General features: G+C 44.5%; 2 protein-coding genes and 16 non-coding genes across 22 annotated transcripts in view; 4 read left to right on the top strand and 14 right to left on the bottom strand.

Annotated features, from left to right (window-relative positions):
* The window catches only part of LOC109113276 (AT-rich interactive domain-containing protein 1B-like), an 849,861-nt gene that overhangs the window by 556,083 nt on the left and 271,209 nt on the right, over positions 1–22,569 (top strand). The gene's annotated exons all lie outside the window — the stretch shown is intronic.
* On the bottom strand, positions 246–6,929 carry LOC109072064. Its single transcript, XM_042746449.1, has 9 exons — positions 6,627–6,929; positions 5,176–5,911; positions 5,028–5,099; positions 4,694–4,903; positions 4,290–4,442; positions 2,982–4,182; positions 1,840–2,879; positions 1,594–1,741; positions 246–1,488 (listed from the first exon to the last, which is right to left on the bottom strand). Exons 5-7 carry the CDS (start codon positions 4,339–4,341, stop codon positions 1,934–1,936), a joined length of 2,199 nt encoding a protein of 732 aa, XP_042602383.1. The 5' UTR covers positions 4,342–4,442; positions 4,694–4,903; positions 5,028–5,099; positions 5,176–5,911; positions 6,627–6,929; the 3' UTR covers positions 246–1,488; positions 1,594–1,741; positions 1,840–1,933.
* trnag-ucc lies at positions 7,148–7,219 on the bottom strand. The gene has a single exon. It is a non-coding gene; the product is annotated as a tRNA-Gly (tRNA).
* LOC122141170 lies at positions 7,512–7,628 on the bottom strand. Its single transcript, XR_006157596.1, has one exon. It is a non-coding gene; the product is annotated as a U5 spliceosomal RNA (small nuclear RNA).
* trnad-guc lies at positions 8,028–8,099 on the top strand. Its single transcript has one exon. It is a non-coding gene; the product is annotated as a tRNA-Asp (tRNA).
* Positions 8,283–8,398, bottom strand: LOC122141156. The gene has a single exon (XR_006157582.1). It is a non-coding gene; the product is annotated as a U5 spliceosomal RNA (small nuclear RNA).
* Positions 8,900–8,972, top strand: trnad-guc. The gene has a single exon. It is a non-coding gene; the product is annotated as a tRNA-Asp (tRNA).
* Positions 9,553–9,664, bottom strand: LOC122141173. Its single transcript, XR_006157599.1, has one exon. It is a non-coding gene; the product is annotated as a U5 spliceosomal RNA (small nuclear RNA).
* Positions 10,175–10,246, top strand: trnad-guc. Its single transcript has one exon. It is a non-coding gene; the product is annotated as a tRNA-Asp (tRNA).
* Positions 10,802–10,917, bottom strand: LOC122141172. Its single transcript, XR_006157598.1, has one exon. It is a non-coding gene; the product is annotated as a U5 spliceosomal RNA (small nuclear RNA).
* On the bottom strand, positions 15,291–15,361 carry trnag-ucc. The gene has a single exon. It is a non-coding gene; the product is annotated as a tRNA-Gly (tRNA).
* Positions 15,751–15,868, bottom strand: LOC122141166. The gene has a single exon (XR_006157592.1). It is a non-coding gene; the product is annotated as a U5 spliceosomal RNA (small nuclear RNA).
* On the bottom strand, positions 16,586–16,660 carry trnag-ucc. Its single transcript has one exon. It is a non-coding gene; the product is annotated as a tRNA-Gly (tRNA).
* Positions 17,042–17,157, bottom strand: LOC122141164. Its single transcript, XR_006157590.1, has one exon. It is a non-coding gene; the product is annotated as a U5 spliceosomal RNA (small nuclear RNA).
* On the bottom strand, positions 17,861–17,932 carry trnag-ucc. The gene has a single exon. It is a non-coding gene; the product is annotated as a tRNA-Gly (tRNA).
* Positions 18,318–18,432, bottom strand: LOC122141165. The gene has a single exon (XR_006157591.1). It is a non-coding gene; the product is annotated as a U5 spliceosomal RNA (small nuclear RNA).
* LOC122141167 lies at positions 19,717–19,834 on the bottom strand. Its single transcript, XR_006157593.1, has one exon. It is a non-coding gene; the product is annotated as a U5 spliceosomal RNA (small nuclear RNA).
* LOC122141169 lies at positions 21,044–21,163 on the bottom strand. Its single transcript, XR_006157595.1, has one exon. It is a non-coding gene; the product is annotated as a U5 spliceosomal RNA (small nuclear RNA).

The following is a 22,569-nucleotide window of genomic DNA, read 5'->3' as shown; positions in this document are numbered from 1 at the left end:
CAATAACCACAAACCCAATCAAGGCAATGCAATTTCTTTCCCATGCCTCCATCTGAAAAGTAGGAGAAAAAAAAGAGTGTACCGTTCGAAAAGTTAAGCGAATTTAGCTGATGATGGGTCCATCCGGTTTTTTATGGTGTAAGGGTAAGGGGTGGGGCAGCATAAGAAAAAGCCATGCTTTGTTTAGTGATGTCGTAGCAGTTGCGTTGGCTGGGTACAATGCAATACAATAAAATATAATCCTTTTGGTATTTTAATGAACAAATGTAAATAAATGAAATTAAAAAAAACAAAATTTAATTTAAAAATTAAAAAATGCAACAAAATATATATACACATATACATAACCTTGTGCAAGGAATGTCTTTGGCAAATGACATGCCCAGACCTCAAATACTGTTTTGTAGCACAGTGAAGTCATTTTTGCTTTTCCTTCATCCACCTCTGCTTCTCAGTCTCATAGAATGGAGACTGCTGAAAGTCTCTCCATGACATTTCTGCACTCATTCCTTGAGCCTGATAAAGAGAAAACACTTTAGCAGGACAGTAAATGTATTTGCCTGCCACTCCAGGTAAAGCGGTATGAATATGAGGACTGTTGGGTCCTTGTTTCAGTGGCAGGTGGCAGAATCTGCACAGACGACCAGTAGGATGCTCCACTGCTGACTTCCGCTTGCTTCTCTCCTCAGTGACCCTCTTCCTTTCTGCCCCTCTCTGCTTAGAGGCCTCCAGTTCCCGCTGAAAAAAAGGAGTCTCTGCAAAGTCTTCAAAAGGCATTCTGGGGTTGGTCAGGCCCTCTGCTGAATATGTGTCAAATACTTTCTTGGAGCAGTAGAAGTATTTAACATCACTACCTTGATAAAAGAAATGTATTGAGGAGCCATCACCCATGTATCGAGACTTAGGCTGGCCACAGGCTAAACAGGATCTGGTTTGCTTTTTTTGCGGCGCCTGCAATTGTTGTTGCTGCTGAACTGCCTGTTGCTTCTCTACGATGTCCTTCACCATCTTCTCGAACGCTGTCTGGTCCAGAGGGACAGCTTCAGGAACAGCCTTTGCAGGTGGATTGACTGGGGCAGGTGGCAGTACTGTCACTGGGACACTGATGGTTTCACTGCCTGAGTGAAGACGCTGCCATAACTGCTGTGTCTCCAAGAGCTTTTCTGGGCTGGTGTTGAGAGGCATTAGTGTTCTTTTTTTTAGCAAGGTGTTTTATGTACCTGCTTATGTGCTGCTTTGTGGTGGAATGCAGAAGGCTGTTGGGGTCAGTACAGGCACTCTGTACCATAGCAGCATATTCAGCATCCACCTTTGTAAGGAGATCCTTGCTCCCGTGATGCTTGGCCAGCAAACCATCAATGGCATTTCTCATTGGATCCGTCCATCTGTTATGGTCCAACACAAAAACTCGGCCACCGGTCTTAATGGGTCCAGTGCGAGCAGCACAGGGAGAAGCAGCTACAGGCAGTGGTGATGTGCTTGAGAGTTCTAAAAGAGATTCATAAAATTACTAACTTAAGTATTTGTGTTTTGTGTCCATAGATGAGGCAGACAGATTACACACATTGACGCCTGTATGTATTATATAGTTACCTGCAACTAAAAGACACTCATCAGATGTTTGTTCCTTCACTGTCACAGCACTTGGTGTAGGAAACTGGTGAAAAATGACAGCCTGTGAGGTAGCCTCTGGTTCTGCAGCAAGAGGGGTCTCCGCAGAAGAGGTATCCTTTAAGCATTCCTAAAAAATTGAGCAAAATGAGTGCAATATGCGAGTAAGAATTATAAATGTATTTTTTTTAATCAAAAGACTGTTATCAAAAAAGTTAAAAGGCTTACCTGAGATGGGAATGAGAACGGAACACCAGATGAAGACTCTTCTTGCATCTCCACATCTCCTAGGTCTGTCTTCCTGCTTTTGTGTTTGTCAAAGTCAAGAGGCACAGGTCGACAGCCTGGCTCCACATATTGCAGGCCAAACCTCTCTCCTGTGTCCCTGCTGGAGATGTGCAAGGCTGGATATTTGGGTTGCCCTGTCACTCTTATAGATGTCCTGTTTAACTCCAATCAAAACAGGGTCAAACACTCCAGGTAAGACAACCCCAGGCTGCTTCAGGTCCACCAGCCGCTGATAATTCCAGCGTGCCACACCAGTCATACCCTGTGCCTGGAACAACTCAGGAGAGACACGATTGCCCGTTACCCACTGGGCCTGGTGGAAATGAAACCCCTCCTGCTGTGAAGTGCCTCTGACAGGGATCCAAATGGGCACAGCAGCTCCATCACCCTTGACATGATTCAGCTGTAGGGTTCCACCGTGTCTGTAGAGGATTCCTTCCTCCACCTCAGGATCACTCAGGCAGCCTCTAAGGATGTGGATACGCTGAATCCACCACACTTTTAACATTGAGGGTTTGAAAAGGAAGATGTTGTTGGGATCCTTTGCCAGATAGAAATGGTGAAACACTTCTTCCACCCTTTGGACCAGCTCTCTGGGATGTGGCACTTTTGTCCTGCAGTGCTCTCTGATGTGCAGCTTGGTGGGATTAGCAGGCTCGATACCACAGAATCTGTATGCGTTCTTCAGTTTCTCCAGGTCACTCTGATCAACTACAGAGAAGGCAGAAGAGAGGAACTGGCAGAAGGAGCTATACAGAGGATGGTGCTCCGAAACACACTCCCTGGTGAACCGCCGCATACAGTGAAACAAGTCCAGTTTAACAACCATGTCCTCGTTGAACTTCCTGCAAGCGGCATGTAAATTCTTGAGGTTTCCTGATGTAACCTCTGCCACAATAGCTTCCGTGGTCCTCCAGGCTTCCCACTGCTGGTGCTCATAAGGTCCTGGGTCCATCACTCTGAAAGCGGCACAGCAGTCCCTAAGTACATAAAGGGGAAAAAAGAAAAATTAATTGTAATGTATTCATAACCTTTGCTTACACCACTTGATGTAATGTGTGATTAGATGTGATGATTTATACCTGTCCACCCACTGGTACTTGGCCTTGGGAATACCAGCAGCACTGTAGCGATTGGATAGCCCACAGTACATTGACTCCAGGGACTGCTCACTTTCACTCTGCAGCATCACCCAGGACAGAATCATCCAGTTCTCGTTCATCACAGCATAGGATGACATTGTGCCAGATAAGAGGGTCACTTTTCTAGCAACTTTGCGTGTGTGATCTGACCTGAACACCTGTCCAAAAGTGCCTTGTAGGAGCTGAGTGAGAGCTGCTTCCTGCCGCTGATATTCATGAAGGAGGCACTCTACTAAATAGTGTGCAGAGACAGACACCCCATGCCACCCATCAGTGTCTCCATAATCCCCAAACGGTGCAGGTGTGTTATCCTTCCTCAGTGCCCCAGTGATGGTTTTCTGACCATACAGCCCTGCTTCAGCATCCCTGACATTCTGCACACTGAGAAGGTAAGCCAGATGTGCTCTTTCAAATTTAAGGTGAAGCACCTCAGATAGCTGGTTGGCCATGTCATTAGGGGATTTTCCAGAGCGCCTCAGTTCATCCATCACCGTTTTACAGATTGCCTTCTTATGGGTGAGGAAGGCTGGCAAGATGTTTTTGAATTGCTGTGGTAGCATGTCCAGCCACTGAGGTTTATCAGCAAACCAGTATCTTTTGCATGCCTTACAACACAGACGTGAAGCAAGGATGTAAAATTGCCCAGTAGTACCAAGGATCACTCTGGGTCTTCCCACACCAGAGGACACAACATTTGGATTTTTACAGCTGTTAAGACAAGGCAGGATGTAATTGTTCCTAAGCCTTTCCATTATACTGTGCTCAGGTTTCCAAATGAAAAAGGGATGGAGTTGGAAGTATTTGGGTGACGGAAGGCCTGTGTTTGTCTCTATAAGCTCAGGCTGAGGTGGATAGCGCCACAAGGAGACCATATTCATGAGGTGTCTTACTGGGCGTGATCCTGGCCAGAGCCCTAAGGACTCCATCTCTGTCTTCATCCAAATTCTTTGATGAAGAGAGCAGTTCCAGCGGCTGATATCTTGCAAGTAGCTAGGAACAGGTGCTTCTGTCTGTGCAGATGGCATAGATGCCGGAGCTGTAGGTGCTGATTGTGCAGCAGGAGTTGGTACAGGCCCATCAGTCTGTGAAGAAGGCATACTGGGACTGGGAGAACTAGAGACTGCATGTGATGTCGACAGAACTGCATGGAACACAAAGTAAAGAAAAAAAATAAATAAATATATATATATATATGTGTGTGTGTGTGTAAACAATGATTGCATATGATGTGTATTTAACTGTCTTTACCTTTTTTGGTCAAGTAGCTGGGAACAGGGGCTTCAGTCAGTGCAGACGGCATTGGTTCAGGTGTTGATTGTGTTGCTGCAGGTGGTACAGAGCCTTCACCCCGTGAAGAAGGCCTACACACAGGAACTGGTGTTGATGGAGGCTGCGGCAGACCTGCATGGAACAGCAAAGGGAGGAAATAAAAATAAATTAAAACACTGAATGTACACGATGTGTATTTAATTGTCTTGACTACATTAAATGACTAATTTAATGTAACTCATGAATCATTGTTTATTCTATCATTCTATTTATTCTAGGAATGCTAATTCTAATAATGTTCAAAAGTCTGTAAGTAAACATTCCACTTATAACAACAAATAACACTTTAAATACCATGCATACAATTCATGAAGTGCACTCACCCTCACCACTGGTATGTTCAACCCTTAATTATAGTTAGAACAAAAGAACATGTTTTTTAGAACAGGCAAGAACACTGCCAAAACAATAAATAAGATAATTAAATTCAGAAATGGAGGATAAGTCTGTATGTAACAGAATAAGCCTCTGAATCTGATTTGGAAAGTAACCTGCTGTAGATAAGACTGTGGATCCCGTGGCTGCAGATGATCCTGAAAATTAAGCATTATAATTTGAATAGTTTTGCTCCAGTATGTGCAATTGTATGGGTCAAAAACATGCTGAACTTGACATGGCTCTGTATAACACACATGACGTGACTCTTGATTCACTTACTCAGCTGTGTGAGATACTTTGTTGGAGACAGACTCAGCATTATCCTCTCCAGTTCTTCATCCTCCTCCATCACTATAAAACAAAATCAGTGGATCAGTAGGCTTTAAGTAACAATATAAGCAAATTTGCATGAATTTTATTAACTTACCAGGCTGATCAGAGGCAGTACTGGAAGGAACAAGTGGTCTTGCAGTGGAAGCTGATGGTGAGGGCAACGGAGGAGTGTTTATCGTCAGCTGTTGTTGCTGCTGTTTTAAAAGATACTGCTGCAAGTTGTACATTTTGCTGCCTGGAACACACTTCTGCTTCATTATAAAGAAAGCATATCCATCTGCCCTGGTATCCCAAATTTGTCTCCATGTGTCTTGAGCTCTTGTTCCAAATCCAACAGTATTGTCTTCCTCTATCAAAACTGGCAATGGATCTGGCCTTTGAGACAGATACCGTTTAAGATCATCAATTTCCTTAAAGCTTCTTGAGTATTCAAGAAAGGAAATGAGGCTATCTTTGCAAGGACCCTCTGGGTTGAACTGCCCAGCCTGTTCTTCTTCCTCAACCTTATTGGACAGGTACAAAGCATAGCCGACATCATTCTCTAGTAACCACCTGAAAGACTGGCCCTTGTACTTGCCGAACTGAAGAATGTATTCTCCCAACACCTCTTGCTTGTCAGAGACATCCCCTCCTCTCTGTAACACCACAGAACGGGCATTCATCCTGACCAGATCTTCTCTTTGAGGTGTTGACTTGTCCTGTAGTAAAGGGTTGTCTTTAATTCTTTTTGCCTCTTCTGATGGGTCCCGGCGTAAATGGCCTGATGGGCCTTTCCTGAAAGACACCTTGAATCTCCCGGGGAAAAAAACTGTTTTCTTCATGATGCTGTTCTGAAACCATGGCCACATAAAAATACTTAATATAATGAAATAAGACAGTTATCAGCAGCAGATATATATATATATATATATATATATATATATATATATATATAAAGAGTTATTTTAACTTGCCATAATATTTCATAATATTACTGTTTTTTAGCTTAATAAATGCAGCCTTAGAGCATAAGAGATTTATAAATTTGTGTTATTTAATATTTATTATTTAATTCACTCAATATATGCGAGTACGTATATAAAATATTTAATATGAAAATGTATACATGTATATATAAAAACAAGTTTAACTAATTAAAAATGTTGTTTTATATACACAAACACATTTTAAATTATACCATTAAACTGCACACGTACAATGTAATATATATAATAATATAGAATATATATGTAATTAATGTAATATGTGTGTGTAATACATATTAATTACATTATGAGTATCATATTGCATTGTTAACATTTTCTAAAAAAAAAAAAAATAAGTACTTAGAGATCAATGATGAAACATTCACTCTTACAAATAAACTATAACAATTATATAAAATAACTGCTGTATTTTCAACGATGAGTTTGGTTTAATATTTCCTAACATCACAAAACATTCAACACAATTAACAATACCATTACATGAGAATATACATGTAATTTATATGATAATGTATTTACAATACAGTAAAGTTAAAGTAACGTATAGCATTCAACTTACTCGCTTAACGTTAATTGCGTTGATCTCGAACTCTGACGTAAAAACAGCGGTCACCTGAGGTAAAATCTGACGTAAAACTTGTGCGAAGGTAGTTTAGGCAGTAAATGCTTGCCAGCAAACTTGTTTTGTTTTGTACAACAATTCGGTAAACAGATATCTCTCCGATCGTAAAAACTGGTCTCCTCCCCTCCTCCACTCCCAACGAATGATTGACAGATGACACCAGGCTTCTTAAATCCCCCGCCACGGAAGAGGCGAATCAGCGCCAGGAAATCTACGCGTGGCCACAAATATATTGCATCCGTAGTGATAAGCACTACCATAGAGAATGAATGTGGATAAGTTGGGGGAGTTTAGGGTTGTTTATTTTAGGTTTTTTTGAACGCGGAAGACCGGGGTTCGATTCCCCGACGGGGAGAGCTAGATCCTTTCTTCTGCCGAACGACCCATCCAAAAGTTTTTGATGCAGCCAGAAGTCACAGAAGGAGTTCTGCTTCAACATCAGCCTGAGCCAAAGGAAATGCGTTGGCCGGGAATCGAACCCAGGTCAACTGCTTGGAAGGCAGCTATGCTCACCACTATACCACCAACGCAGGCAGAAAAAGTCGGTTTGCGTGGTCAGTCAAAAGTCTTGAAGCGCATGAGTCACCGATAGGGCTAGAGGAGCTGATGAGATCTTTGTTTGGGCTCATCATTAAAGAGAGAAGTTCAGAGTTTGGATCCCATCAAGTACAAGAGACCGCTGTCTTCCCATGCTGGCTAAATATGTACGAAGTGGTGACGCAGGAGAGTCAAAGACTGCAAATACAGACATTGACCAGACGCAAATCCTTCCACGGCGCGTTTGCAGACGGCCAAATTCATTCTGCTCTTGACATTGTGGTGTAGCTCTGATTTGAGATGTGTAACCATTTGTACAGATCTGTCGCATAAGTTCCCCTCCACGGAAATCTTTAGTAAAAGGCGAAAGATTTATGCGACAATGAAGAGAAACTCGAGCTGTGTCTCCACCCCCTTGGGCTTGTGCGCTGCCTGTGGTAAGCCACTACGCTCGCCAAGGGTTATCAAGGGCGCCAACACCTGCCCACATGCATTTCGTCCCCTCCTCACTCCAAACGGGAGGAGTAAATGTCACAAAAGTCCCTTCGGTCGCCCAATAACCACAAACCCAATCAAGGCAATGCAATTTCTTTCCCATGCCTCCATCTGAAAAGTAGGAGAAAAAAAAAAAAAAAAAAAAAAAGAGAGTGTACCGTTCGAAAAGTTAAGCGAATTTAGCTGATGATGGGTCCATCCGTTTTTTTATGGTGTAAGGGCTGGGTCAGCATAAGAAAAAGCCATGCTTTGTTTAGTGATGTCGTAGCAGTTGCGTTGGCTGGGGAGAACTTCTAGATGCGCAACTCCTCGTTAGTATAGTGGACAGTATCTCCGCCTGTCACGCGGAAGACCGGGGTTCGATTCCCCGACGGGGAGAGCTAGATCCTTTCTTCTGCCGAACGACCCATCCAAAAGTTTTTGATGCAGCCAGAAGTCACAGAAGGAGTTCTGCTTCAACATCAGCCTGAGCCAAAGGAAATTCGTTGGCCGGGAATCGAACCCGGGTCAACTGCTTGGAGCGTCACGTCCTCAGCTCTCTGCTCTTGACATCCCGGTTGTAGCTCTGCTGTGAGCAGAGCCCCCAAAAATACAGGTCACTCGCAAAAGCTCCCCTCCACCGGAAATCTTTAGTAAAAGGCGAAAGATTTATGCGACAATGAAGAGAAACTCGAGCTGTATCCCCACCCCCTTGGCCTGTGCGCTGCCAGTGGTAAACCACTATTCTCACCTAGGGTCATCAATGGTGAAAGAAACCTGCCCACATGCATTTCGTCACCCCCTCACTCCAAAGGGGAGATAAAGGTCACAAAAAATTCCCGTCAGTCACCTAATGACCACAAGCCAAATCAAATCAGAATCAGAATGAGCTTTATTGCCAGGTATGTTTACACATACGAGAAATTTGTTTTCGTGACAGAAGCAAATCAAGCAATGCAATCCCTTTTCTCATGCCTCCATCTGAAAAGTTGGAAGAAAAAAAAATAAATAAAATGAGTCCAAATAATGACCTCCCTATAACATATAGTGTTCCAAAGAGTTAAGCGACTTCAGCTTATGATGGTCCACTGTTATTTTATGGTGTAGGGCTGTGTCGGCATAAGAAAAAGCCATGCGTTTGTTTAGTGATGTCAGTGCTGTGGCACTGGCTGGGGACAAACTGCTGTGTTGCGCAGATCTCCTCGTTAGTATAGTGGACAGTAATCTCCGCCTGTCACGCGGAAGACCGGGGTTCGATTCCCCGACGGGGAGAGCTATTCTTTTCTGCTTGCACTGGACGACCAATCCAAAAGTGTTTTTGGCGCAACCACGGCTCACAGAAGTAGTACGGCTACGATGTCAGCCCGAGCCAAAGGAAATGCGTTGGCCGGGAATCGAACCCACCCGGGTCAACTGCTTTGAAGGCAGCTATGCTCACCACTATAATCCACCAACGCAGGCAGAAGGTGCCAGAAATACAGGTCACTCACAAAGCTCTCCCCTTCGACGGAACCTATATATATACAGCTATGCTCACCACTATACCTCCGGTGCAGGCAGAAGACACCAACTTGCGCTGTCAGTAAGGAAGGCTCGAAGCGCATGTGAGTCAATGATAGGGCTAGAGGAGCTAATGAGATCTTTGTTTGGACCCGTCAGTAAAGAGTGCAGTCCAGAGTTTGGATCCCGTCACGTACAAAAAAGCGCTGTCTTTCATACTGCCTAAATAATACAAAGTGGTGACGCCGAACACAGAGGCTGCAAACACAGACATGACGAAACAGTTGCACGTCCCCTCCCACCGTGTGTTGGCAGATGGCCAAATTCACTCTGCGCTTGACATTCCGGTGTAGCCTCTGCTGTGAGCAGAGCCCCCAAAAATACAGGTCACTCGCAAAAGCTCCCCTCCACGGAAATCTTTATAAAAGGCGAAAGATTTATACGACAATGAAAAAACAAAAAATTCGAGCTGTATCCCCACCCCCTTGGGCCTGTGCGCTGCCAGTGGTAAACCACTATTCTCACCTAGGGCATCAATGGTGAAGACACCTGCCCACATGCATTTCGTCAACCCCTCACTCCAAAGGGGAGGAGTAAGGCCACAAAAAATTCCCGTCAGTCACCTAATGACCACAAGCCAAAACAATCAGAATCAGAATGAGCTTTATTGCCAGGTATGTTTACACATACGAGAAATTTGTTTTCCGTGACAGAAGCAAATCAAGGCAATGCAATCCCTTTCTCATGCCTCCATCTGAAAAGTTGGAGGAAAAAAATAAATAAATAAAAGAGTCCAAATAATGACCCCTATAACATGTAAGTGTTCCAAATGTTAAGGGCTTCAGCTTATGATGGGTCCAACTGGTATTTTATGGTGTAAGGCTGTGTCGGAATAAAAAAAGCCATCCAGTTGCTTTGTTTAGGTGATGTCAGTGCTGTGGCACTGGCTGGGGACAAACTGCTGCATGCGCAGCTCCTCGTTAGTATAGTGGACAGTATCTCCGCCTGTCACGCGGAAGACCGGGGTTCGATTCCCCGACGGGGAGAGCTAGTTCTTTTCTGCTTGCTGACGACCAATCCAAAAGTTTTTTGGCGCAACCAGGGCGCACAGAAGGAGTACGGCTACGATGTCAGCCCGAGCCAAAGGAAATGCGTTGGCCGGAATCGAACCCGGGTCACTGCTTGGAAGGCAGCTATGCTCACCACTATACCACCCAACGCAGGCAGAAGGTGCCAGAAATAGAGGTCACTCACAAACGCTCCCCTTCACGGAAAGACAGCTATGCTCACCACTATACCTCCGGCGCAGGCAGAAGACACCAACTTGCGCTGTCAGTAAGAAGGCTCGGAGCGCATGAGTCAATGATAGGGCTAGAGGAGCTAATGAGATCTTTGTTTGGACCCGTCAGTAAAGAGAGCAGTCCAGAATTTGGATCCCGTCATGTACAAAAAAGCGCTGTCTTTCCATACTGGCTAAATAAATACAAAGTGGTGACGCCGGAAACACAGAGGCTGCAAACACAGACGATGACCAGTTGCACGTCCTTCCACCGTGTGTTGGCAGATGGCCAAATTCACTCTGCTCTTGACATTCCGGTGTAGCTCTGCTGTGAGCAGAGTCCGATGGCCAAACAGGTCACTCGCCAAAAGCTCCCCTCCACGGAACTCTTTAGTAAAAGGCGAAAGATTTATGCGACAATGAAGAGAAACTCGAGCTGTATCCCCACCCCCTTTGGGCCTGTGCGCTGCCAGTGGTAAACCACTATTCTCACCTAGGGTCATCAATGGTGAAGACACCTGCCCACATGCATTTCGTCAACCCCTCACTCCAAGGGGAGGAGTAAAGGTCACAAAAAATTCCCGTCAGTCACCTATGACCACAAGCCAAATCAATCAGAATCAGAATGAGCTTTATTGCCAGGTATGTTTACACATACGAGAAATTTGTTTTCGTGACAGAAGCAAATCAATGCAATGCAATCCCTTTCCTCATGCCTCCATCTGAAAAGTTGGAGGAAAAAAATAAATAAATAAAAGAGTCCAAATAATGACCCCTATAACATATAGTGTTCCAAATGTTAAGCGACTTCAGCTTATGATGGGTCCAACTGGTATTTTATGGTGTAAGGGCTGTGTCGGCATAAGAAAAAGCCATGCTTTGTTTAGTGATGTCAGTGCTGTGGCACTGGCAGGGGACAAACTGCTGCATGCGCAGCTCCTCGTTAGTATAGTGGACAGTAATCTCCGCCTGTCACGCGGAAAGACCGGGGTTCGATCCCCGGTGGAGAAGCTCTAGTTCTTTTCTGCTTGTCTGGACGACCATCCAAAAGTTTTGGCGCAACCACGGCTCACAGAAGGAGTACACACAATTTAAGGACGATGCCCGCCTCGGCCACAATACCATAATAAATGAGCCCTTGCCCAAGGAAAATGAGTTGCCGGTAAACCCGGTCAACTGCTTGGAAGGCAGCTATTGCTCCACCACTATACCACCAAACGGTTAGAAGGTGCCAGAATACAGTCACTCACAAAAGATCCCCTGAACGGAAGACAGCTAATTGCTCATTTGTAGGACCTCCGGCGCAGGCAGTCAAAGACACAACTGGCTCTGTCAGTAAGAAGGCTTAGCCGCATGAATTAATTGATAGGGGTGTAGGAGTTATTGAGCCTATTGTTTGGACCGTTCAGTAAAGAGGAGCAGTCCAGAGATGGATCCCGTCACGTATTTTTAAAGCAGCTTGTTCTTTTTAATGGCTAAATTACAAAGTGGTGTACCGGAACACGAGGCTGCAATATATATGAACGATGAACAGTTGCTCACAAAAAAGTAAGTGTGTTGGCATTTGATCTATAGAGGACTCTAATCTTGACATTTCTCTGTTATAAGCAAACCTAACCAAAAATCAGTCCACTCGCAAAAGCTCCCAAAATGCTTTATAAAGATTTATCACATAAAAAATAATATAGATTAAAATACCACCCCTTTGGCCTACAAGGCAAAAGTAAATAACTGATAATGTGGAGAACACAGAAAAAAAAACAAGCCCAAATATTTGTGACATTAAATCACTGCCAGTATGTTTAAACTATGCTAAAGTTAGGTTCACACTTAGTGAACCACAAGCCCAAATCTGAGCATATGATATTAATGCAAGGATCAATAAATGTAATGTCAATAAAAAGAAATAATCACAAAATTTATACATGTTTTAATCCAATAATAGAAAGTAAAATTACACAGTATCATCACATCAAACCAAGCCAAATACTTCCTGTATGTAATTAACAAAGGTTAAGCGATAATGAAACTTATCATGCCTGTATATGATTCAACAACAGGTAAAAACAACAATAAACATGCTTTGTCTAAAATAAGAGTGTGGAGAACACTAGAAAAAAAAAACAAACAAGAAGCAGCTCCTCAATGTACACTACCAGTTTAATGTAAGTGAACAGTAAGAATTGTAAAGTCACCAAGCCTGCCTTTATTTGATCCAAAATACAGTCCTGCAATCATTATTGTGAAAAACTGCTTTTTAGCAACCCGCTTAAAATAGCTGCTTTTCCTATGTGAAGGATATATGCTTCGATTCCGGACTGGAATGTCTTCTCTGCTTGATGTGACAAGCTGGATTTCATCCATCATTACATCCAGTCTTCAGTGTCACATGAGGTTCAGAAATATATTTCAATATGATGATTGGCTGCTCAAGAAAAACATTTGTGAATTATTATATATTATTGAGTATTATTAGACCACCATTATAAGAAGAGGCTTCTTTGCAAAAATAAAGGTCATTACAAAGCTTAACTGCACGGAAAAAGATTTTGGCTGGTAGAGTATTTTAAATTAAATAATTATTTACAGAGTTTAATAATAGCAGTTACTAACATTTAGCGTTTATCAAAACTGAGGCAGATAAATATAACAATGCAAGTCAATACAATTACATTTAAAAACACAGACGAAAGTACAGTTGAAATGCCTAATACGTCTGGTATTTAAATTAACCAAATGGAAAGCAATTTAACTTTAAAATAGGTAGCTTGAACAACAAACACAACAACACTACAACAATAGCTAAAAATAATACAATCTGAAAGTTGTGGCGAAACACAGGAAGAGGCTGAAAAAAAAAAAAAACAAGCCATGCCCACCTGTTTAAGAAGATCCTTGCCGCCCATGGGGTGTTTCACCAAGGGATGATCATGGGCAGTTCTCATTAGATCTGTCCATCTAGGTCCAACACAAAGGCCACACGGTTCTGAGGGTCCACAAGCGAGCTGAACGGGGGACGCAGTATAGCCAGGACAATGGTGTTGTGGTTTTCTACAGAAGATTAACAGGATTACTTAAATTATTTTGTCTTTGTGTTGTGTGCACATATGAGACTGACAGTTTACACACATTACGGTGTCTGTATGCATCTCCTGGAAGAAACACTTCTGACCTAAATGATCCTTCACTGTCAAAGTGCCTGGTGTGTGATGTTATGGTGAAGAGAGACAGTCTTTGGGGGTGACCTGCTCTTTGGGATGCTTCTTCTTGTCAGAGCATGCATCATCTAAACATTCCTGATAATATAGAATTCAAGGGCATTAATTTATAATTCATAATATATATATCTGAATACTATAATATAAATACTTTAAATATCTAATAATACCCCTATATATATATAATATAGCATTGTAATATTACTGTATTTCTATGGATATATATGCCACCGTAGCATTGCAATTTTTTTTGTCAATTTTAAATGAATTGCTTTTACCTTTGAATAGCGCTCCTGATTATCGTAATTTATTCCTGTGATGCAAACTGAATTTTCAGCATATTACTCCAGTTTTCAGCATCACGTTTTCCTTCACGAAAATAATGTGCTTTCATCCACGGCTAGTGGCAATGATAATATCAACATTGATTACAATAAGAAATGTTTTTGTGATCATATGAACACTGAAGACTGGAGTATACAATTATGCTGAAAATTCAGCTTTTCATCACAGGTCAATACAAAGTTCAATCAACATAGGATGCTCAACAGTTATTTTAAATTGTAACCCACAGCTAAATGTTGAAAATAATATATAATATAGAAGACAATAATCTAAATAATATATAATGATATATGCACGTCACACGTTATTTTTTATCGAACAGCACATATGGTTAAATTAACTGAAGAAATCATTAACTACACACTACATGGCTTATAGACATAGCAAGACATCTATGAACATTCATCTTCAAAAACAAAGATAATTACAATAAAGTACAGCGTTGCATTTTTTATAAAGAATTTGGTCATACGTGGTGTACAGTGCAGTGCACTCACGTAAGACTTGAAAATCACCAACACATTTTAAACAATTGCTATAATTAAATGATTTATAAACCATGATGTATATTAGTGGTAAAACCTATAATAAGTAATCAATGGTTTTTACAGTTTTTTACAAAGCAGTACGTCATTCACTTTCACTGCAAAGGTGAGGAGTATCGTCGCTGATCTCTGAGGTCAGTCAAAACAAACAAACAAACAAAACAATCAGAATCACATATTGAGCTTATAATCTTAAGACTGTTTACAACAAATAACATATCAATTACGTAATAGTTAGCAAATCAAGGCATATGCAATTTAGCAGCTTTCTCATGCCTCCATCTGAACAATTGGAGGAAAACGAAATCTTCCGCTCCGAAAGAGTCCGACATAAGACTCCTATAACCTTCAGTGTTCCAGGAATGTTGACAGGATGACTGTCAGCTGTATGATTCCCGCAACTGGATTTTATGGCGTAAGGGCTTGTGTCGGCATAAGAAAAAGCCATGCGTTGGCCAGTGATATATTGCATCCGTAGTGATAAGCACTGGCTGGGGAAAAACTGAATGGGGGAAAGTTCCTCGTTAGTAATAAGCTGGACGGTATTTTCGGCCTGTCACGCGGAAGGACCGGGCTTCGATTCCCCGACGCGGGAGAGCTAGCTCTTTTCTGCTTGCTGGACGACCAATCCAAAAGTTTTTTTTGGCGCAACCACGGCTCACAGAAGGAGTACGGCTACGATGTCAGCCCGAGCCAAAGGAAATGCGTTGGCCGGAATCGAACCCGGGTCAACTGCTTGGCAAGCAGCTATGCTCACCACTATACCACCAACGCAGGCAGAAGGTGCCAGAAATACAGGTCACTCACAAAAGCTCCCCTTCACGGGAAAGACAGCTATGCTCACCACTATACCTCCGGCGCAGGCATAGAAGACACCAACTTGCGCTGTCAGTAAGAAGGCTCGAAGCGCATGAGTCAATGATAGGGCTAGAGGAGCTAATGAGATCTTTGTTTGGACCCGTCAGTACAGAGAGCAGTCCAGAGTTTGGATCCCGGTTCCACGTACAAAAAAGCGCTGTCTTTCCATACTGGCCTAAATAAATACAAAGTGGTGACGCCGGAAACACAGAGGCTGCAAACACAGACGATGACCAGTTGCACGTCCCCCACCGTGGTGTTGGCAGATGGCCAAATTCACTCTGAGCTCTTGACATTCCCGGTGTAGCTCTGCTGTGAGCAGAGCCCCCAAAAATACAGGTCCCTCGGCAAAAAGTTCCCCTCCACGGAAAATCTTTAGTAAAAGGCGAAAGATTTATGCGCCAATGAAGAGAAACTCGAGCTGTATCCCCACCCCCTTGGACCTGTGCGCTGCCAGTGGTAAGCTTCATTTGCTCACCTCTAGGGTCATCAATGGTGAAGACACCTGCCCACCTGCAATTTCGTCACACCCCCTCACTCCCAAAGGGGAGGAGTAAAGGTCACAAAAAATCCCCGTCAGTCACCCTAATGACCACAAGCCAAAATCAATCAGAATCAGAATGAGCTTTATTGCCAGGTATGTTTTCACACATACGAGAAATTTGTTTTCGTGACAGAAGCAAATCAAGGCAATGCAATCCCCTTCCTCATGCCTCCATCTGAAAAGTTGGAGGAAAAAAATAAATAAATAAAAGATTCCAAGATAATGACCCATATAACATGTAGTGTTCCAAAATGTTAAGCGACTTCGGCTTATGATGGGTCCAACTGGTATTTTCTGGTGTAAGGGCTGTGTCGGGATAAGAAAAAGCCATGCTTTGTTTAGTGCTGTTCAGTGCTGTGGCACTGGCTGGGGACAAACTGCTGCGTATGAGTCAGCTCCTCGTTGGTATAGTGGACAGTATCTCTGCCTGTCACGCGGAAGACCGGACCGGGGTTCGATCCCCATCCCCGACGGGGAGAAGCTAGCTCATTGTTTCTGCTTGCTGGACGGACCAATCCAAAAGTTTTTGGTCGCAACCACGGCTCACAGAAGGAGACCGTGTACGGCTACGATGTCAGCCCGAGAGCCAAAGGAAATGCGTTGGCCCGGGGAATCGAACCCGGGTCAACTGCTTGGAAGGCAGCTATTGCTCACCACTATACCACCAACGCAGCAGAAGGTGCCAGAAATACAGGTCACTCACAAAAGCTCCCCTTCACGGAAAGACAGCTATGCTCACCACTATACCTCCGGCGCCGGCAGCAGACACCAACTTGCGCTGTCAGTAAGAAGGCTCGAAGCGCATGAGTCAATGATAGGGCTAGGGAGCTAATGAGATCTTTGTCCTGGGACCCGTCAGTAAAGAGAGCAGTCCAGAGTTGGATCACCGTCACGTACAAAAAAGCGCCCGTCTTTCCATACTGGCTAAATAAATACAAAGTGGTGACGCCGGAAACACAGAGGCTTGCAAACACAGCGATGACCAGTTGCACGTCCTCCCACCGTGGTGTGGCAGATGGCCAAATTCACTCTGCTCTTGACATTCCGGTGTAGGCTCTGCTGTGAGCAGAGCCCCCAAAAATACAGGTCACTCGCAAAAGCTCCCCTCCACGGAAAATCTTTAGTAAAAGGCGAAAGATTTATGCGACAATGAAGAGAAACTCGAGCTGTATCCCCACCCCCCTTGGGCCTGTGCGCTGCCAGTGGTAACCCACTATTCTCACCTAGGGTCATCAATGGTGAAGACACCTGCCACATGCATTTCGTCACCCCCCTCACTCCAAAGGGGAGGAGCCCGCCTATAAGGTCACAAAAAATTCCCGTCAGTCACCTAATGACCACAAAGCCAAATCAATCAGAATCAGAATGAGCTTTATTGCCAGGTATGTTTACACATACGAGAAATTTGTTTTCGTGACAGAAGCAAAATCAAGGCAATGCAATCCCGTTTCATCATGCCTCCATCTGAAAAGTGTGGAGGAAAAAAAATAATAAAATAAAAGAGTCCAAATAGAATGACCCCTATAACATATAGTGTTCCAAATGTTAAGCGACTTCAGCTTATGATGGGTTCAAACTGGTTATTTATGGGTGTAAGGGCCCCTGTGTCGGCATAAAGAAAAAGCCATGCTTTGTTTAGTGATGTCAGTGCTGTGGCAACTGGCTGGGGACAATACTGCTGCATGCGCAGCTCCTCGTTAGTATAGTGGACAGTATCTCCGCCTGTCCACGCGGAAAGACCGGGGTTCGATTCCCCGACGGGGGAGAGCTAGATCTTTTTCTGCTTGCTGGACGACCAATCCAAAAGTTTTTGGCGCAACCAGGGCTCACAGAAGGAGTACGGCTACGATGTCAGCCCGAGCCAAAGGAAATGCGTTGGCCGGGAATCGAACCCGGGTCAACTGCTTGGAAGGCAGCTATGCTCACCACTATACCACCAACGCAGGCAGAAGGTGCCAGAAATACAGGTCACTCACAAAAAGCTCCCCTTCACGGAAAGACAGCTATGCTCACCACTATACCTCCGGCGCAGGCAGAAGACCACCAACTTGCGCTGTCAGTAAGAAGGCTCGAAGCGCATGAGTCAATGATAGGGCTAGAGGAGCTAATGAGATCTTGTTTGGACCCGTCAGTAAAGAGAGCAGTCCAGAGTTTGGATCCCGTCACGTACAAAAAAAAAGCGCTGTCTTCCATACTGGCTAAATAAATACAAAGTGGTGACGCCGGAAACACAGAGGGCTGCAAAACACAGACGATGACCAGTTGCACGTCCTCCCACCGTGTGTTGGCAGGATGGCCAAATTCACTCTGCTCTTGACATTCCGGTGTAGCTCTGATGTGAGCAGAGCCCCCAAAAATAAGGTCACTCGCAAAAGCTTCCCCCTCCACGGAAATCTTTAGTAAAAGGCGAAAGATTTATGGACAATGAAGAGAAACTCGAGCTGTATCCCCACCCCCTTGGGCCTGTGCGCTTGCCAGTGGTAAGCCACTATTCTCACCTAGGGTCATCAAATGGTGAAGACACCTGCCCACATGCATTTCGTCACCCCCTGCACTCCAAAGGGGAGGAGTAAAGGTCACAAAAAAAAAAAAAAAAAAAAATTCCCGTCAGTCACTAATGACCACAAGCCAAATCAATCAGAATCAGAATGAGCTTTATTACGAGGAATTAACGGCCAGGTAGATTGTTTAACATACATACGAGAAATTTGTTTTCGTGACAGAAGAAAATCAAGGCAATGCAATCCCTTTACATGCCTCCATCTGAAAGTACCCTGGAGGAAAAACCCCTAAATAAATAAAAGAGTCCAAATAATGACCCCTATATCGATAATATAGTGTTCCAAATGTTAGCGACTTCAGCCTTCACGCTCATGATCGGGTCCTCCAATGGTATTTTTATGGTGTAGGGCTGTGTGTCGGCTAAAGAAAAAGCATGCTTGTTTATTGATGTCAGTGCCTGTCTCGCACTGGGGCTGGGGACAAACGCTGCTGCTGCATGCGCAGCTTCCTCGTTAGTATAGTGGACAGTTAATCTCCGCCTGTCACGCGGTACAACAAGACCGGGGTTCGATTCCCGACGGGGAGAGCTCAGCTCTTTTTCTGTTGCTGGACGACCAATCCAAAAGTTTTTGGGCGCAAACCCCGGACTTTTTTTTTTTCACAAAAAGGAGTACGTTAGCGCGTCTACGATGTCAGCCCGAGCAGCCAAAAGGAAAATGCGTTGGCCGGGAATCGAACCCAATGGTCAACTGCTTGGAAGGCAGCTAATGCTCACCACTATACCACCAAAGCAGGGAGAAGGTGCCAGAAATACAGGTCACTTCACACAAGCTCTCCCCTTCACGAAAAGGACACTTCACCTATGCTCACCCTATACCACCCTCTCGCTACAACTTATACCTTCACGCAGGCGACAGAAGACACCAACCTGCGCTGTCAGTAAGAAGGCTCGAAAGCGCATGAGAGTCAATGATAGGGCTAGATGAGCGGAGAGCTAATGAGATCTTTGTTTGGAACCCGTCAGTAAAAGAGAGCAGTCCAGAGTTTGGATCCCGCCACGAATAACAAAAAAAAGCGCTGTCTTTCCATACTGGCTAAAATAAATACAAAGTGGTGACGCCGGAAACACAGAGGCTGCAAACACAGACGATGACCAGTTGCACGTCCTCCCACCGTGTGTGTGGCAGATGGCCCTAAATTCACTCTGCTCTTGACATTCCGGTGTAGCTCTGCTGTGAGCAGAGCAGCCCAAAAAATACAGGTCACTCGCAAAAGCTCCCCTCCACGGAAATCTTTAGTAAAAGGCGAAAGATTTTATGCGACAATGAAGAGAAACTCGAGCTGTATCCCCACCCCCTTGGGGCCTGTGCGCTGCCAGTGGTAAGCCACTATTCTCACCTCGGGTCATCAATGGTGAAGAACACCTGCCCACATGCATTTCCGTCACCCCCTCACTCAGAAGGGGAGGAGTAAAGGTCACAAAAAATTCCCGTCAGTCACCTATGACCACAAGCACAAATCAGATCAGAATCAGAATGTAAGCTTTATTGCCAGGTATGTTACACACATACGAGAAATTTGTTTTAGTGTTAAGAAGCAAATCAAGGCCAATGCAATCCCTTTCTCATGCCATCCATCTGAAAAGTTTGGAGGAAAAAAAAAATAAATAAAAGAGTCCAAATAAATGGACCCTATAACATAGGTGTCAACCAAATGTTAAGCGGCGACTTCAGCTTATGATGGGTCTACCAATGGTATTTTATGGTGTAAGGGCTGTGTCGGCATAAGAAAAAAGCCATGCTTTGTTTTAGTGATGTCAGGGCTGTGGCACTGGCTGGGGACAAACTGCTGCATGCGCAGCTCCTCGTTAGTATAGTGGACAGTATCTGACGCCGGACCTGCTGGTCACGCGGGAAGCCCCCCCGGGCTTCGATTCCCCGACGGGGAGAGCTAGCTTCTTTTTTGCTTGCTGGACGACCAATCCAAAAGTTTTTTGGCGCAACCAGGCGGGTTCACAGAAGGAGTACGGCTTACTGATGTCAGCCCGAGCCAAAAGGAAATAGTGCGTTGGCCGGGAATCGAAACTGTTAACCGGGTCCCCCCGGTCAACTGCTTGGGAAGGCAGCTATTGCTCACCACTATATAAACACCAACGCAGGCAGAAGGTGCCAGAAATACAGGTCAATCACAAAAGCTCCCCTTCAACTTCACGGAAAGACAGCTATGGCTCACCACTATACAAACCTCCGGCGCAAGGCAGAAGACACCAACTTGCGCTGTCAGTAAGAAGGCTCGAAGCGTATGAGTCAATGATAGGGCTATAGGAGCTAATGAGATCTTTGTTTGGACCCGTCAGTAAAGAGAGCAGTCCAGAGTTTGGATCCCGTCACGTACAAAAAAGCGCTGTCTTTCCATACTGGCTAAAATAAATACAAAGTGGTGACGACGGAAACACACAGAGGCTGCAAACACAGACGATGAACCAGTTGCACGTCCTCCCATTCGTGTGTTGGCAGATGGCCAAATTCACTCTGCTCTTGACATTCCGGTGTAGCTCTGCTGTGAGCAGAGCCCCCCAAAATACAGGTCACTCGCGCAAAGCAGACTCCCCTCCATGGAAATCTTTAGTAAAAGGCGAAAGATTTATGCGACAATGAAGAGAAACTCGAGCTGGTCCCCTCCATGGAAATCTTTGTGCGCTAGCCAGTGTAAGCCACTGCAGCGAGGGCCTACTGTCCCTATACCGCGAAACAGACTGGTCACACGCATTTCGTCCCTCCCCCACTCTCAACAAAGCTTATAGAGTAGGAAAGGGAAAGATTTATTTGACGAGCAAATGGAGAGAAACTCGAGCTCTCCCCAATCAAACCTCACATGTGTCTACCCCCCACCACCCACACCATTCCACAAAACGTAACCTCAACACCAATTTCGGAGGAATAGAGGCCTGTATCCGGAGGGCCAGTAGAGAAACATACTAACCAGGAACTAGGAGCGTCCACCAGGGGGGACCCAGAAAGGGAGAGGAGGGGGGAGGGGGGAAGAAAAAAAAGAGGGAAGCAGGAAAAAGAAAAGAGAGAAGGATACGAAAAAATTAGGGTTTGCGTGAAGGGGGACAGCCAACCGCATCCACAGGCAATGATCGGCCAGTGGTAAGAGAAGTCCTCTATTTCTGATCAACAAAACTTCAGGGTCACAACGGCGAAGACGAGTAAAGCCCACAAATACATTCGCGTAACCCCTTCCCACATCAGTTGACATCCAAAGGGGAACTGTTAACCCTCGCAAAAATCACAAATCATCAGCTAATGAGAGTGTCTCCAACTATCGTAAGTGCCAGTATGACTTTATTCCACCATGTTTACACATAGGCGATATTCTGTTTTTCGTCGTGCAGAAGCAAATCAAGGCAATGCAATCCCGTCATTCTCATGCCTCCCATTCTGAAAAGTTGGAGGAAAAAAGAAAAAATAAATAAATAAAGATCCAAATAATGACCCCTATAAACATATACGTGTTTCCAAATGTTTAGCGACTTCAGCTTATTTGATGGGTCGGACACTGTATTTTATGGTGTAAGGGCGCCGTAATGCGGCATAAGAAAAAATATGCATGCATTGTTTAGGTGATGTCAGTGCTGTGTCACTGGCTGGGAACAAACTGCTGCATGCGCTCTCGTTAGTATAGTGGATTAGTATCTCCGCCTGTCACGGCCAGGAAGACCGGGGTTCAGATTCCCGACGGGGAGAGCTAGTTCTTTTCTGCTTGCTGGGCGGCCATTCCCGAAGTTTTGAAGCAGCAGGGCTCACAGAAGAATGCAGCTTCTGATATCCAGCCGGAAGCAAAGAAATGCGTTGGCCGGGGAATCGAACCGGGTCAACTGCTTGGGAGAGCAGCTATGCTCACCACTATACCACCAACGCGAGCAGAAGGTGCCAAAAATACAGGTCACTCACAAAAAGCTCCCCTTCACGCGGAAAGACAGCTATGCTCACCACTATACCTCCGGCGCGGGCAGAAGACACCAACTAGCTGTCAGTAAGAAGGCTCGGTGGAGTCAATGATGGGGCTAGAGAAT

The sequence above is a fragment of the Cyprinus carpio genome, chromosome B20 (genome assembly GCF_018340385.1).
Source record: "Cyprinus carpio isolate SPL01 chromosome B20, ASM1834038v1, whole genome shotgun sequence".
NCBI lineage: Eukaryota > Metazoa > Chordata > Actinopteri > Cypriniformes > Cyprinidae > Cyprinus > Cyprinus carpio.
Note: the sequence above shows the minus strand (reverse complement) of the source record. Positions and strands in the feature narration are given on the sequence as shown.

What these genes read in the sequence shown, in the direction of transcription:
- LOC109072064 (XM_042746449.1), bottom strand. Translation starts at nt 4,341, where the DNA reads ATGCCGTCTGCACTGACTGAAGCCCCTGTTCCCAGCTACTTGACCAAA. An exon ending in CAGCTACTTGACCAAAAAAG is followed by an intron (nt 4,183 to 4,289) that starts GTAAAGACAGTT and finishes TGTTCCATGCAG; the next exon opens with TTCTGTCGACATCACATGCA. An exon ending in AAGTACCAGTGGGTGGACAG is followed by an intron (nt 2,880 to 2,981) that starts GTATAAATCATC and finishes TTATGTACTTAG; the next exon opens with GGACTGCTGTGCCGCTTTCA.